We start from the raw sequence: 13,370 nt of genomic DNA, 5'->3' as shown, positions 1-13,370 counted from the left end.
CGCCGAGTTCCGAAATGGCCGCCGCGCCAGAATAAACTGGGAAAAAACAAAAAATCCGTTTTTTTCGGCTGGGAACAGCTGGAAAAACGGGGGTTTCCCGGGGAATACGGGAGACTTGGCAGCTATGATGACAATCCAGTGAGATAGGCTTAGGGCCTTAGGCAGAGAGAGGGAAGGAAGGAAGGAAGGAAGGGAGGGAGGGAGGGAGGAAAGAAAGAAAGAGACTAGTGTAAGATCCCCAAGTGAGCTTCATGACTGAGAGGGATTGAGACACTAGAAGAAGTAGTCCCAGCAAAGGAAGAATGGATACAACTTATGGAATATGCAGAAATGGCAAAACTTACCAGAAGAATAATAAATCAAGATAACAAACTTTTTTTATATAAAAGAATGGAAATGGTTTATTGAATATTTACAGATAAATTGTAAACAGACAAAAACATTACCGGTAGCAGGATTATTGTAATAACCTTTTATAAAAGTATATATTTATAGTAGATAATTAAATGAGCAAGTTAAATGAATTTGGATATGCAGAAGATTAAAAAAAATAAATTTAAGGAACCACAGAAAGAGGGGGGGAGGAAGTCAGATTTTGAAATGTTAAATTGATTGTAAAACTAATGAAATGTATAAATTTGAAAAGTATAAATAAAACACAGAGAGAGGGGGGGGGAATTGAGACACTGAGACACAGGTCACTAACTCCAGCAATTAGGAACACAGGAAGTTGTCTTGTACTAAGTCAGACCATTGGCTCATTGAGCTCAGCATTGTCTGCTCTGACTGGCAGCAGCTCTCCGGGGTTTTAAGCAGATGCTCTTCCCATCCCTACCTGGTCAAGACTATTGATCTACCGTTATATAGACCAGCTGCCCAGGGTGTCCATCAGGGAGGAGTCTCTCACAGCCCTGCCTGGAGATGCCAGGGATTAAATCTGGGACTTTCTGTGTAAAAAAATCCTGGGAACTGTGGTTTCTTAAGGGTGCTGGGAATTGTAGCGCATAACTCCCAGGATTCTCTGGCGGATGTGTGCTTTAAATGTGCTTTAAGGTTTAGGAATATTATGTGTAGAGATACTGAAGGACTACAAAACTTTTTATGTATGCTGTATGTACATAGCTGCCAAGTTTTCCCTTTTCTCGCGAGGAAGCCTATTCAGCATAATGGAATTTCCCTTAAAAAAAGGGAGAACTTGGCAGCTATTTGTATGTATGGGTGCTGTTAGCCCAGAGATGGAAGGAAGATACAGTCCCAACCAAGGAAGAAGGGCAGATAAAATTAATGGACTCTGGCAAAACTGACAGGAAGAATAAGAAACCAGGAAGAATTAATTTTTAATAAAGAATGGGGAAAGTATATAATCTATTTGGAAAATTATTGTAAGCAATTAAATTCATTAGCAGGATTGATTTAAAACTTGTAGTTAAAATTTTTAACTAAGGAATAGTTACGTGTTTATTAAAAAATGGAAATTATAAAGGAGATGCAGGGGGGAAATGATAACATAAGAATCCACGAAAGGGGAGGGAAGTCAAAGGGGATATATGTATTGGGTTTCCCCCCTTTTTATTTGATGTATGTAAAATTGAAAAATAAAATATTAAAATGAATAAATAAATGTGCTTTAAGGGCATGGTGTGGATACAGCAATGGATGCCTTTGTTTTCCTCTGCAGGAAAAACCACCAGCGGGCCATTGAGGCCCTTCAGTCCAGCCTGGAGCTGGAGGCAAAAGGCCGGGCTGAGGCGCTCCGTCTGAAAAAGAAGATGGAGACCGACCTGAACGAGATGGAGATCCAGCTGGACCATGCCAACAGGAACAACAGTGAGCTGGTCAAGACGCTGAAGAAACTCCAGCAACAGATCAAGGTGAGAACAAGATCATGAGGAAGGGAGGGAGAAGCCAGGCGGAAGAGAATCATAGAATCATAGAGTTGGAAGAGACCACAAGGGCCATCCAGTCCAACCCCCTGCCAAGTAGGAAACACCCTCAAAGCATTCTTGACATATGCCTGTCAAGCCTCTGCTTAAAGACCTCCAAAGAAGGAGACTCCAACACACTCCTTGGTAGCAAATTCCACTGCCAAACAGCTCTTACTGTCAGGAAGTTCTTTCTAATGTTTAGGTGGAATCTTCTTTCTTGTAGCTTGAATCCATTGCTCCGTGTCCGCTTCTCTGGAGCAGCAGAAAACAATCTTTCTCCCTCCTCCATATGACATCCTTTCATATATTTGAACATGGCTATCATATCACCCCTTAACCTTCTCTTCTCCAGGCTAAACATACCCAGCGCCTGGAGGGGATGGCCTTCCGAGTAAAAACTTTGCAGGTTAATGCAAGTTGGAGAAAGCCCCGGTTGCTTGTTCTCCTCAGACAGAGCTGGCAAGGTTGATCTCAAAACCTTCTGTGGTGTTCTTGCTTGTTCTACCGCTGAGCCCAAGGCTCTTGCCCAGTCAACATGTGAACCAAAACGCCTTTCTTTCCAACACCCTGCACTGAGCTATGGCTCTTCTCAGGGCAGGTTATGTACAGTTTGGCAGAGTTCGGACTGGAGTGTGGGTAGATTGGTCTACAACCAGTGTAGACGAGATGGAGTTTGATAGGCCAACAGCTTGACTCAGCCTAAGGCAGCTTCCTAGGTACAGGTTGTAGCTAGCCAAGTTCTCAGAGTAGACCCATTGAAACGAGTGGAACTGAGTTAGCCACACCAAACGATGGTGCTGATTTTATTATTTGTAACCCACCCACCTGCCTGAAGTGTCAGGCATAGCTCTAGTGGCTTTAGCCCAAACGTAGCAGAGTTTTCCTGCACAGCGCAGAAGCTAGTTGAGGTGGAAATGACTAGTCGGCTAGTCGCAGAATAACTATTTACAGGATTTATTAAAAGAAAATAAAACCAGCAGAGTTTCTGCATACAAAGCAAAGCAAAATAAATCCTTTCTCTCTCTCTCCAACCATATACACAGCACTCCTACTCCTAACACCTAACAAGAAACAACTGTGCTAGCATTCCTAGATAACAGAGTTCAGTGCTGGTCGTTAACCAATCAGAGAGTAGTTTCCAGGCCAGGCAGACCATGGCTTTCTGCCAAGAGTAAATTGTCACTGCCTTGAGTTAATTGTATGAAGCCAGAATCTGTAAGTTTCCCATGAGAACCAATTATCAGAAACCGAACAACTCTGGGCATAAAAACACAGTAAGACATCAGACATTAAAAACTTCCAGACACAGGGCTGCCTTCAGATGTCTTCCAAAAGGTGTAGTCATTTATCTCCTTGACATCTGATGGGAGGGCTTTCCACGGGGCTGGTGCCACCACCGAGAAGGCCCTCTGCCCGGTTGCCTGTAATTTCACTTCCTGCAACGAGGGAACCACCAGAAGGCCCTCAGAGCTGGACCTCAATGAACATGACTAATATTAGGTACAGTGCTGCATGTCCCGTGTGCAACCCATCTTGTGGATCTGGGGTGGTCCCTAGCCTGACTCCACCGGCTACATTTCTGCCTGCAGGACCTCCAGATCCAGATGGACGAGGATGCCCGCCAGCATGAAGAGCTCCGGGAACAGTACAATCTCCAGGAGCGCCGCCTCAGCCTTCTCCAAACAGAGCTGGAGGAAGTTCGCACCGGCCTGGAGGGCAGCGAGCGCTCCCGCAAACTGCTTGAGCAGGAATTGGTGGAGGTCTCCGAGAGGCACAATGAACTCAGCGTCCAGGTGAGGACAGAGGATACTCACCTGTCCATCTGGGTGTGGTTGGCTGACTAGCTGGGCAGTTTGATATGCAGCATGTTGAACCCATTTGTGAAACTAAACAGAAGCATGCCCTGGTAAGACCAGCCCATGGAGAGCGATCCATTAGTGCTGCCTCACTAGTCTGATCGCCCTTAGCCAGCCCCTAGATGTCATGGGCTGGCTGGGCGCAGAGGAATGATGGGAGGAACCAGCTGGGGAACTCCAAAGGGAAGAAGGCTCAGAGCCTGGGCAGTGGTGGTGGGATGCCGCCGAGTAGTCAGAGGGAGAAGATTGGGAAGAGGAGGTGTCGGAAGCTGAAGGAGTAACAGGGCTCAGTGAGATGGGAGAGTCTGTGGCAGATAGGAGTCTAGAATCAGAGGCAGAAGCTGAAGCAGGAGAGGAGAGAGGCAAAGGGGCAGAGGTGAGCCCAGGTGGTAAAGAGTCACGGGTGCCTCCCCCTCCTGCTGTGAAAAGCTCCCCTCCTGCCTGGTCTCCCAGAACCAGCAGAAATTAGCCTCACACAGGAACAGTCTCAATTTGTTTTTTTTTGGGGGGGGGGCCTTGAGATGAGGGGACTGAGAACAGCTGTGGGGAGTTGGAGACTTTCAGTCTCGGTAACTGATTTATGTCTAAGACCTAATGGGAAGAAGAAGAGGAAGAAGAATTTGGATTTGATATCCCACTTTATCACTACCCGAAGGAGTCTCAAAGCGGCTAACATTCTCCTTTCCCTTCCTCCCCCACAACAAACACTCTGTGATGTGGGTGGGGCTGAGAGACTTCAGAGAAGTGTGACTAGCCCAAAGTCACCCAGCAGCTGCATGTGGAGGAGCGGGGAAGCGAACCCGGTTCACCAGATTATGAGTCCACTGCTCTTAACCACTACACCACACTGGCTCTGCTGCTTTGCTCGTTAGGCCGGACTCTCCGCCATGTCTGTGAAGATAATGTCTTGGCAAATAAAGAGCTAACTCCAGCCTTGAATGGTGTGATTTACTGCCAGATCACTGCCCGCCTGCCTTCTTACTTGCCGCCAGTCCAGATGGTGGCATTGCCTGTCGACTTTCTCCTCCTTAGTCGCGTTATTGCCCCAAGTTGCAGAACTCAGCAGGGAGGAAGGGACAAAACTAGGATAAGCTGGCTTTGCCTGTCACTGGTTTTGGTGCAACCTATTGTTGGTCTCCTTGCTTTCTGTCCTATCAGACCCAATGGGCACCGGCCACCATCGCAGGCAAGTGCCTCGAAGCATGCAATAAAAAAAGCAGCATTCAGGCATCAGAACAGGCAGTCTGGCTCTGCATTTCTGTGACGACTGAGGCAATTGTTTACCCCAAACTCTTCTTTTCCCTCTGCAGAACCAAAGCCTGCTGGTGATCAAGAGGAAACTGGAATCTGACCTCCAGCGCCTCACTAATGATCACGAGGAGCTCATCAGCGAGTTCCGAACGGCGGACGAGAAAGCAAAGAAGGCAGTGGCCGATGTGAGTCACATCCCTGCAGAATAAGGCTCAGAGATAATTATAGCCTATTATTTTTATGATGGCAAATACTGTACAAAGGGATTGTGAGGTTAAAGGTTGAGGAATCTCTTAACTCTTCATTCATGTTTGTTTATTTTTTAATCACACCTCCAGGCTATCAATATTTTGCAGAAGGGACTGTGCACCGAAAATTAAGGTTTGCGCAATTACAGGTGAAACTCAGACAATTAGATTATCGTTGAAAAGTGCATTTATTTCAGTAATGCAACTTATTATTTTTTCTTTTAATTTTTACAAATGTTTTCTTTTGGAAATTCCACAGTAATAAAACAAATAGTAACAATAAAGCAAAAATAAACATCGCTATTACATTTCATTAATTACATTCCATTCATAATTGACCCGCCTAACGACAAATAATTACAGTTACAACAAATAAAGGCTTGACATATCTTGCTTTGCATGTCACGCATCTATCTCATATATTGGTTTCACCTTTTAAGTATGCATTACTGAAATAAATGTACTTTTCGACGATATTCCCATTTTTTGAGTTTCACCTGTAAATTGGATTAAAGTGCTCTGGTACAACAATCTTTTTTTAAAAAAAACAGGCTATTTGCAGGTAGGAAAGTGATGGGGAAAGTACACAGAGACCATCAAATAGACGGCATTGCCTCACTTTCCCACAAAGATACCAGGATGCACGCTCAATAAACAGGATGAGGCCAGCTACTTGCGTTCCACAGCCCTGAGTATCACTCAACATTCCCCTTCCTTCCGTTGGGCTGATCTGAATACATGAGACAGAGCCGAGTTCTGACGCTTGCTGCTCTTGGCAATTCTAATACTTACTTCTTACCCTCCCCACCCATTCCAGGCGACCCGCATGGCAGAGGAGCTGCGCCAGGAGCAAGATCACTCCATGCACCTGGAGAGGATTAAGAAGAACCACGAGGTCACCATAAAAGACCTGCAAGTCAAGATGGAGGAAGCTGAGCAAATGGCCCTGAAAGGAGGGAAGCGAACCATCATGAAGCTCGAGACCAAGGTAGGAGGGCGCTTCCCCATTGCCTCTGACCTTGTCCCCCAAATATGCATGTTGCCAGACCAAAGATGCACAGAGAGGTGCTGAATCCTCAGACTAGCCCCAGACCTGCAGGGAGCAGAGAACCTTTTTTACCCTGAGGGCCGCAGAAAAGGCAGTTAAGAGGAGAAATCATTACTTATTTTTTAATTGGCATCCGTCTCAAGAGACAATGGAGTGTGCCTCCAGGGGTGGGGTCAAACTGCTGTTAGCAGCACCAAAGCGACCTCCCTGGGGCACAAGCCAGGGCAGCGTGTATGGAGGTCCTGGGCTTCTCACATGACACAACCTCGCTGGAGTGGTCCAAAGGAAAGCAGAGCAAGATGTTTGGAAACAGCTTGGCTGCAAGAGTTGACAGAAGGAGCCATACAATGCACCATCCAACCGTCTTAGGAACTTGAAATATACTCTGAGTCGAGAGTGAATTTCATGCTCTTTATTCAGCTTGTAGTAGCAAAAGAAGAATGGCTCTTTCCCCAAAACGTCTGCTATATATACATTATTTGCACAATGAGCCTTGCGTGGTTGGCTACTTCAGGGCTGCTCCTGTAGGCCAATCAGGTTGCGGATTCACTTCCGCCAGAAGCCTGATTGGCTGCTCCTGCAGGCCAATCAGGTTGCTGATTCACTTCCACCTGGAGCTGGATTGGGTGGCTCCTGCGGACCAATCAGACTGCTGCATTCTGGATCCTATTGTTCTAGGATTCAGCTCAGTACATAACAGGACTCCACTCTGGATTTGTGTGGGGTTACTCCTTAGCCTCTTCTCCTCCCGAATATATCCTGCAAGGCAGCAGGGGTTTAGGACCAGAGTTTTCCTTCTCCTAGATGGGCTGCCTTCCCAGGCTGACAAGTCTCATCTGCCCCTCAGGGAAATCATAGAGGTGCGTAGAATGATGTGGAAGAATTGGACAGAGAGACCTCTCTCTATCTCTCATATAACTCATTCATATAACTCATGGTCACACAGTGAATTCAGTATAAGACATTGTCTTGGGTCCTCTGGGAAGGAAATCCTTTTTGCACGCTGGCAGTTCCAAGTTCAGCCCCTTGCCCGAACCCTGGACAGCTGCTGACATTCAGTGTAGACAGTCCCGTGTGAGAGGGACCAAGGATCTTGCTCGGTTTAAGGTAGCTTTCTACATTTCCACGGCCTCAATCTCCCCCATCCCCTTTTCCAGATCAAGGAGCTGGAAACAGAGCTGGACTCGGAGCAGAAGCGCCACGTGGAGACGATGAAAATCGTGCACAAGAACGAGCGTCGCCTGAAGGAGCTGGTCTTCCAAACGGAGGAGGACCACAAGACCAACCAGCGCTTGCAGGAGCTGGTGGAGAAGCTGCAGAACAAGATGAAGACCTACAAGAGGCAGATCGAGGAAGCTGTATGTACCAGGAGTGGCCTTTAGCATTATTTCTCTCTTCCCCTGCCTCCTCCCTTGACAGGCACATTGACCGGGGGTGGGGATCACATATAGAACAGGGGCTTCCAAACTGTGCTCCGCAGGTGGCCCGTGACCTGTGGATTTGTGGCTGAAGGTGGGAGGTGGCACATCTTGTTGCACTGAACATTGGCACTTATTTTTAATTGCTCCTTTTGTTTCTTGTGTTCTTCCTCTATTGCACTGCAGTCCAAATTCCATGGAATTCAAATCGGGATGCGATAAAAATCAACACATAAGGAATGAAAGCAGCCCTTTTATTTCAGAGGACCATCAGGCTTGCTTAAAGGATACATGTGCAGATGTGACGTCGCTGCCACTTGCCGGCATGTGCCACCTCACTCTGCTTAACATCAGCGATCCCAGTCCACTCTAGGAACAATGCATTTCGGCTTCGGTCACATCCACAACACGCATTTTAAAGCACATTTAAAACACAAGTCTTCCCCCACAGAATCCTGCGAACTGTAGTGTGCTAAGAGTGCTGAGAGCTGCAGCTCTGTGTGGGTGTAAACTACAGTTCCCAGGATTCTGTGGGGGAAGCAACGGCTGTCAGGAGTTCCAGCTTGGCCCCGCAACTTTGGGGGCCCGGGGCTGTGGGTGCCATGCAGTGTGCATGGCCCTGAAATTTGTGGGTGCCTGGCCCCTTCATGGGGAATTTTGTGGGTGCTCGGGCACCCAGGGCCTCAGGGAGTTGGCACCTAGGATGACTGTTAAAAGTGGTACAAACACCGGAATATTGTTACCGATAGAGAGCACCCCTGTGAAGCACTCTGGAGTCAAACCTTGTTCCATGTAAAGCTTTATTCCGGTTGCAGTCCACAGGTGAAACTCGGAAGATTAGAATATCGTCGAAAAGTGCATTTATTTCAGTAATGCAACTTATTATTTTTTTATTTTTATTTTAATTTTTACAAATGCTTTCTTTTGGAAATTCCTCAGTAATAAAACAAACAGTTACAATAATACAAAAATAAACATCGCTATTACGTTTCATTAATTACATTCCATTTATAATTGACCTGCCTAACAACAAATAAGGCAGCCCTGTTTAGGGAAGCTTTTAATGTTTGATTTCTGTATTTTAATGTTTTGTTGGAAGCCAGCCAGAGTGGCTGGGGGAACCCGGCCAGCTGGGCGGGGTATAAATAATAAATTATTATTACTATTATTATTATTATTATTATTATTATTATTATTATTATTGCAATTACAACAAATAAAGGCTTGACATATCTTGCTTTGCATGTCATGCATCTATCTCATATATTGGTTTCACCTTTTAAGTTATGTTACTGAAATAATGCACTTTTCGACGATATTCTAATTTTCCAAGTTTCACCTGTACATCATCATAAAGCAGCCTCCTTACCATAGCTGCCAAGTTTTCCCTTTTCTCGCGAGGAAGCGTATTCAGCCTAATGGAATTTCCCTTAAAAAAGGGGAGAACTTGGCAGCTATGCTCCTTACCAACATACACAGGGGAGAAGCCGGGGTGGGTGGGTTAGCATACCTTTTTATGCTAACTGACTCTAGACCAGGCTTTCCTAAACTTGGGTCTCCAGATGTTTTCACACTACAATTCCCATCATCCCTGACCATTGGTCCGGCTAGCTAGGGATGATGGGAGTTGTAGTCCCAAAACAGCTGGCGACCCAAGTTTGGGAAACACTGCTTTAAACCTATTAGCCATCTCCCCATGACTTGTGAGGCTGACTCATACCTCACACCTTGCGAGTCAGCATTTCCACTTAACGCAGAGTTGATACTCGCAACACTCCCAACAGCTATGACTGCGAAAGTGAAAGAAAGGTGCAAAAATATATGGCGCGGATGTGTTCCTGTTATGAGAGGTTTGGGGAAACAGTTAAACACAGGCATTGCATCTGCTCCCAGCACCTGGCCTGAATACTGTTTCTTAAGCTGCCCAGTACAAAACAACCAAACTCTTTCCCCCCACTTTAACTCCCTATAGGAAGAACAGGCTAACCAGAGTCTGGCGAGGTACCGGAAGACGGTGCATGAGTTGGACGATGCTGAAGAGAGGGCTGGAATGGCTGAGTCGGCCCTGAACAAACTACGCACGAGGCACAGAGTCTCAGCAGGCAAAGCATTCACCTCCGTAGAAATAATCCAGGTTGCCAAGTCCTCCAGCTCCTCCAAGTCAACGGCTGAGGAATAGCTCCCGTCTCTTTGGACCTGCAGCTGGTAGGTGTGCTATTTCTGCCCATAGCTGTCAACAACTTTCGGATTTGAAAATAAGGGATCAGCAGCCTCACCTGTCCCAGGGACAGTCTACGGTATATCTAACAATCCAGGATAGCAGCGGGAAACGGCGCTTGAGTAAGGGAATTTCCAGCAAAAAAAGGGAGGGTTGACAGAAACTATGTTTCTGCCCTGGTTTTTAAGTGATCTTGGCGGGGGGGGGGCTCCCTTTAACCTTGGGCTGGCTACTTTTGGGGGGGTTGGCTCAAGATCCCTCTTTGCTAACCCTCTGTGGAAGTGGTGGGTGTGGCAGAAATAGGTGTGACCCCCACACACCTTCTCTCACCCCCAGTCTTACATGGGCATGCATGCTCAGTTCAACTCCTTCTCAGATGATCCGCACTGATCAGCCGAGCAAAAAGAGCATTAGGAGCACAAGAAGAGGCTTATCTACTCCAGCATCCTGTTCTCTCCATGGCTAATCAGATTATTATTTATTATTATTATTATTAAGTTTGTATCCCGCCCTATACCCGCAGGTCTCAGGGCAGTCGCAACATGAAATCACAATATAAATACACAAAGTACATAGTAAAAACAGAAAACAACCCAATAAACCCTCCACTCCTCAACACATTTTGAAAGGGCATTGCTCTGCATCCCCTCCAACATTTCTCCGATGAAAATAGGGACATCCCATTCCATAATGATAATTTCACTATTTATACCCCACACATCTTATTGGGTTGCCCCAGCCACTCTGGGCAGCTTCTAACATATATAAAAACATAATAAAACATTAAACATTTTTTTAAAAAAACCCAACAACATCCATATACAGGATTGCCTTCAGATGGCTCGGGAGTTGGATAACTCCATACCCGCCAACATTTCTCCAATGAAAATAGGGGCATCCTAAGGAAAAGCAGGCCATTCCGGGGTCAAATCAGAAACTGGGTTGGTTTCTCTAAATCAGGGACGCCCCTGGAAAATAGGGACACTTGGAGGGTCCATGACTGTCCATGAATGAGGATATTTTTCTGTATTCTTAGATCACCAAAGAATTGTGGAGTTGGAAGGCATAGCTGCCAAGTACCCCGTTCTCCCTGGGAAACCCCCGTTTTTACTTACCTTTTCCCGGTGGTCCCCCGTATCACTTCGTCTCCCGTTTTTCTCCGTTATTTTCTCCTGCCAGTGGCCATTTTTTTCCTTTCTGATTTGCCCTTCTATGGGCACAAAAAATGGCCGCCGCCGGCTTCAAAAGTCGCATCTACGCATGTCCGGAAGTGCATAGACACGACTTCCGGTGTCGGCGGCGGCCATTTTTGGTGCCCATAGATGGGCAGAGCGACACCGGAAGTTGCATTGACGCACTTCCTGACATGCGTAGAAGCGACTTTCGAGGCCGCCGGCGGCCATTTTTGGTGCCCATAGAAGGGCAAAACAACACCGGAAGTTACGTCGACGCAACTTCCGGTGTCACACGGCTGCCAGTCCCAGATTCTGCAGTCCGGGACTTGGAAGGTAAGTTGGAAGGGACCATGGAGGTCATCTAGTCCAACCCCCTATTCCACTGGCTATTGTTTGTTTGCCCCTTCCATGTTTGTCCTTCTGCTCTCCCTCCGTATCCTTTAGCAACTGATGTGGCCCCAACTGTGCTTAACTTTGCAGGTGGATCGACGAAGCGTCTCCATACAGCTACCTCTTGCAAGACGGTTTCCCTAGTGAGGACTGGAGCAGCTTAAGCCAAGGGCAAAAGACACCCGCAGAGAAAAAGACAGAGGGGAAGTTGGAAGTTGGAAGAGAATGGGGAGAAATGGGGGTTATCAAAGCATCCACCATATACAGGAGCTTGACACCCCATCTCTTCTCCCAGAGCATATTTTCTTTACCAAGAAGGTTATATTGATATGTTTTCTGAGTTGGAACAAGTCTGTTCTCCATCCACCCTGCTTGCATTTTCATGTCAAGGATGGAAAATGTTACGAGGGCGAGGCCTCGGCTGTCTCCTGCAAATAGTCCTGAATGCATAGTCTTAATAAAGCTTAATCCCATATAAAACAACCTTGGTGAACTCTTTTTCTTTCTTTCCACGACTCTGCATGGATATGTTGGTTTAGCAACGATTTTGAAGAGAGGAACTGTCTGCTTTTCTTTATTTGTATCCCGCCCTTTAAATAAACACCCAGGGCAGCTTACGATACAAAATAAAGGATGCATCAAATACTTAAATAAAATACTTAAAAATACTACAGATGAGGAGAACGCTGTGGAACTACAATTCCCATCAGCCCAGCAAGGCAGGAATGAAGGGAGTTCTAGCTCAGAAACATCTGAAGGGCCAGAGATTCCCCATACAGTGGTACCTTGGTTTTCGAACGTAGTCTGTTCTAGAAGACTGTTCGACTTCCACAACCGAGGTGCAAAGGGTGGTCTTGCAGAAAATTGGGGGGGAAATAACATGTACTCACAGCGGAAGCCGTTCGACTTCTGAGGCGCGTTTGAAAACGGAAGCATTTACTTCCGGGTTTTCAGCATTCAAAAACCGAGGTACCACTGTAACATCTTTACATGTCTATTCAGAAAGAAGTCAATGTGAGATAAATACAGTTATGTGGGTTTTCCAAGCGTTAGGGAAGCTTTTAATGTTTGATGGAATTCTGTACAGTATTTTAATATTTTTTTGCATGCCGCCCAGAGTGGCTGGGGGAACTCGGCCAGATGGGCGGGGTATAAATAATAAATTATTATTAAATTATAATAAATTATAATTATAATTATTATTATTATTATTATTATTAGAAAAATTTTCTAGGGGTGAATGCTATCCAAATTAGGGTGATTTGCCGAGGGTAAGTTGTTTTGGGGTCCCCCCCTGATGCTATATCACAGATTCTCCCTGCCCACTAAGCCCTGTTACCTCTTCAGCTTCCTACACCTCCTCCTCCCAGTCCTCCTCCCTCTGACCATGCATTGTCCCACCCCCATTCCCAGGCGTCTGGTTTTTCTTCCTCTGGGGGTTCCCCAGCTGGTTCCTTCCACCATTTCTCTGCATCCAACCAACCCATGACACCATTTATCTTTTCCACACTTCATTTCAGCAACCTCTCCCCTCTTCTTAGAGAAACAAAGTTAAGTGGGAAAGTTGAGAGATTACCATAAAATATTTCCGGCCAGCTAAGATTTACTGCATTGTATATTCCTGCTTGGGGTGGGTAGAGGAGATACAGCTCCGAAGCATTCACTTTCCCCACCAACAAAAGACCTCTTGAAAAACAATACTGTATTCACATGGCACTGTGTTCTGTTCCTGCATTTTTTAGCTGCCCTAGTTGCAAAGCTTTTAATCTGTAAAAAAACCTTAAAAAACAACCCTCCTGCCACAAAGTAATGCAGTCATTCATACTTTCACCTAGTGTACT

General features: G+C 46.0%; 1 protein-coding gene across 2 annotated transcripts in view; it reads left to right on the top strand.

The window, feature by feature from the left end:
* The window catches only part of LOC118092629 (myosin-16), a 79,903-nt gene extending 69,954 nt beyond the window's left edge, over positions 1 to 9,949 (top strand). For both annotated transcript variants that reach the window (XM_035130922.2, XM_060282810.1), the window contains 6 exons: positions 1,679 to 1,871; positions 3,515 to 3,718; positions 5,092 to 5,217; positions 6,098 to 6,268; positions 7,486 to 7,686; positions 9,719 to 9,949. In XM_035130922.2, coding sequence (XP_034986813.1) covers positions 1,679 to 1,871; positions 3,515 to 3,718; positions 5,092 to 5,217; positions 6,098 to 6,268; positions 7,486 to 7,686; positions 9,719 to 9,925 — 1,102 coding nt within the window. In that variant the 3' untranslated portion in view covers positions 9,926 to 9,949. The remainder of the gene's footprint in view (positions 1 to 1,678; positions 1,872 to 3,514; positions 3,719 to 5,091; positions 5,218 to 6,097; positions 6,269 to 7,485; positions 7,687 to 9,718) is intronic.
* The last annotated feature ends 3,421 nt before the right edge of the window (positions 9,950 to 13,370 follow it).

Source organism: Zootoca vivipara, chromosome 14 (genome assembly GCF_963506605.1).
Source record: "Zootoca vivipara chromosome 14, rZooViv1.1, whole genome shotgun sequence".
Taxonomy (NCBI): Eukaryota; Metazoa; Chordata; class Lepidosauria; order Squamata; family Lacertidae; genus Zootoca; species Zootoca vivipara.
Note: the sequence above shows the minus strand (reverse complement) of the source record. Positions and strands in the feature narration are given on the sequence as shown.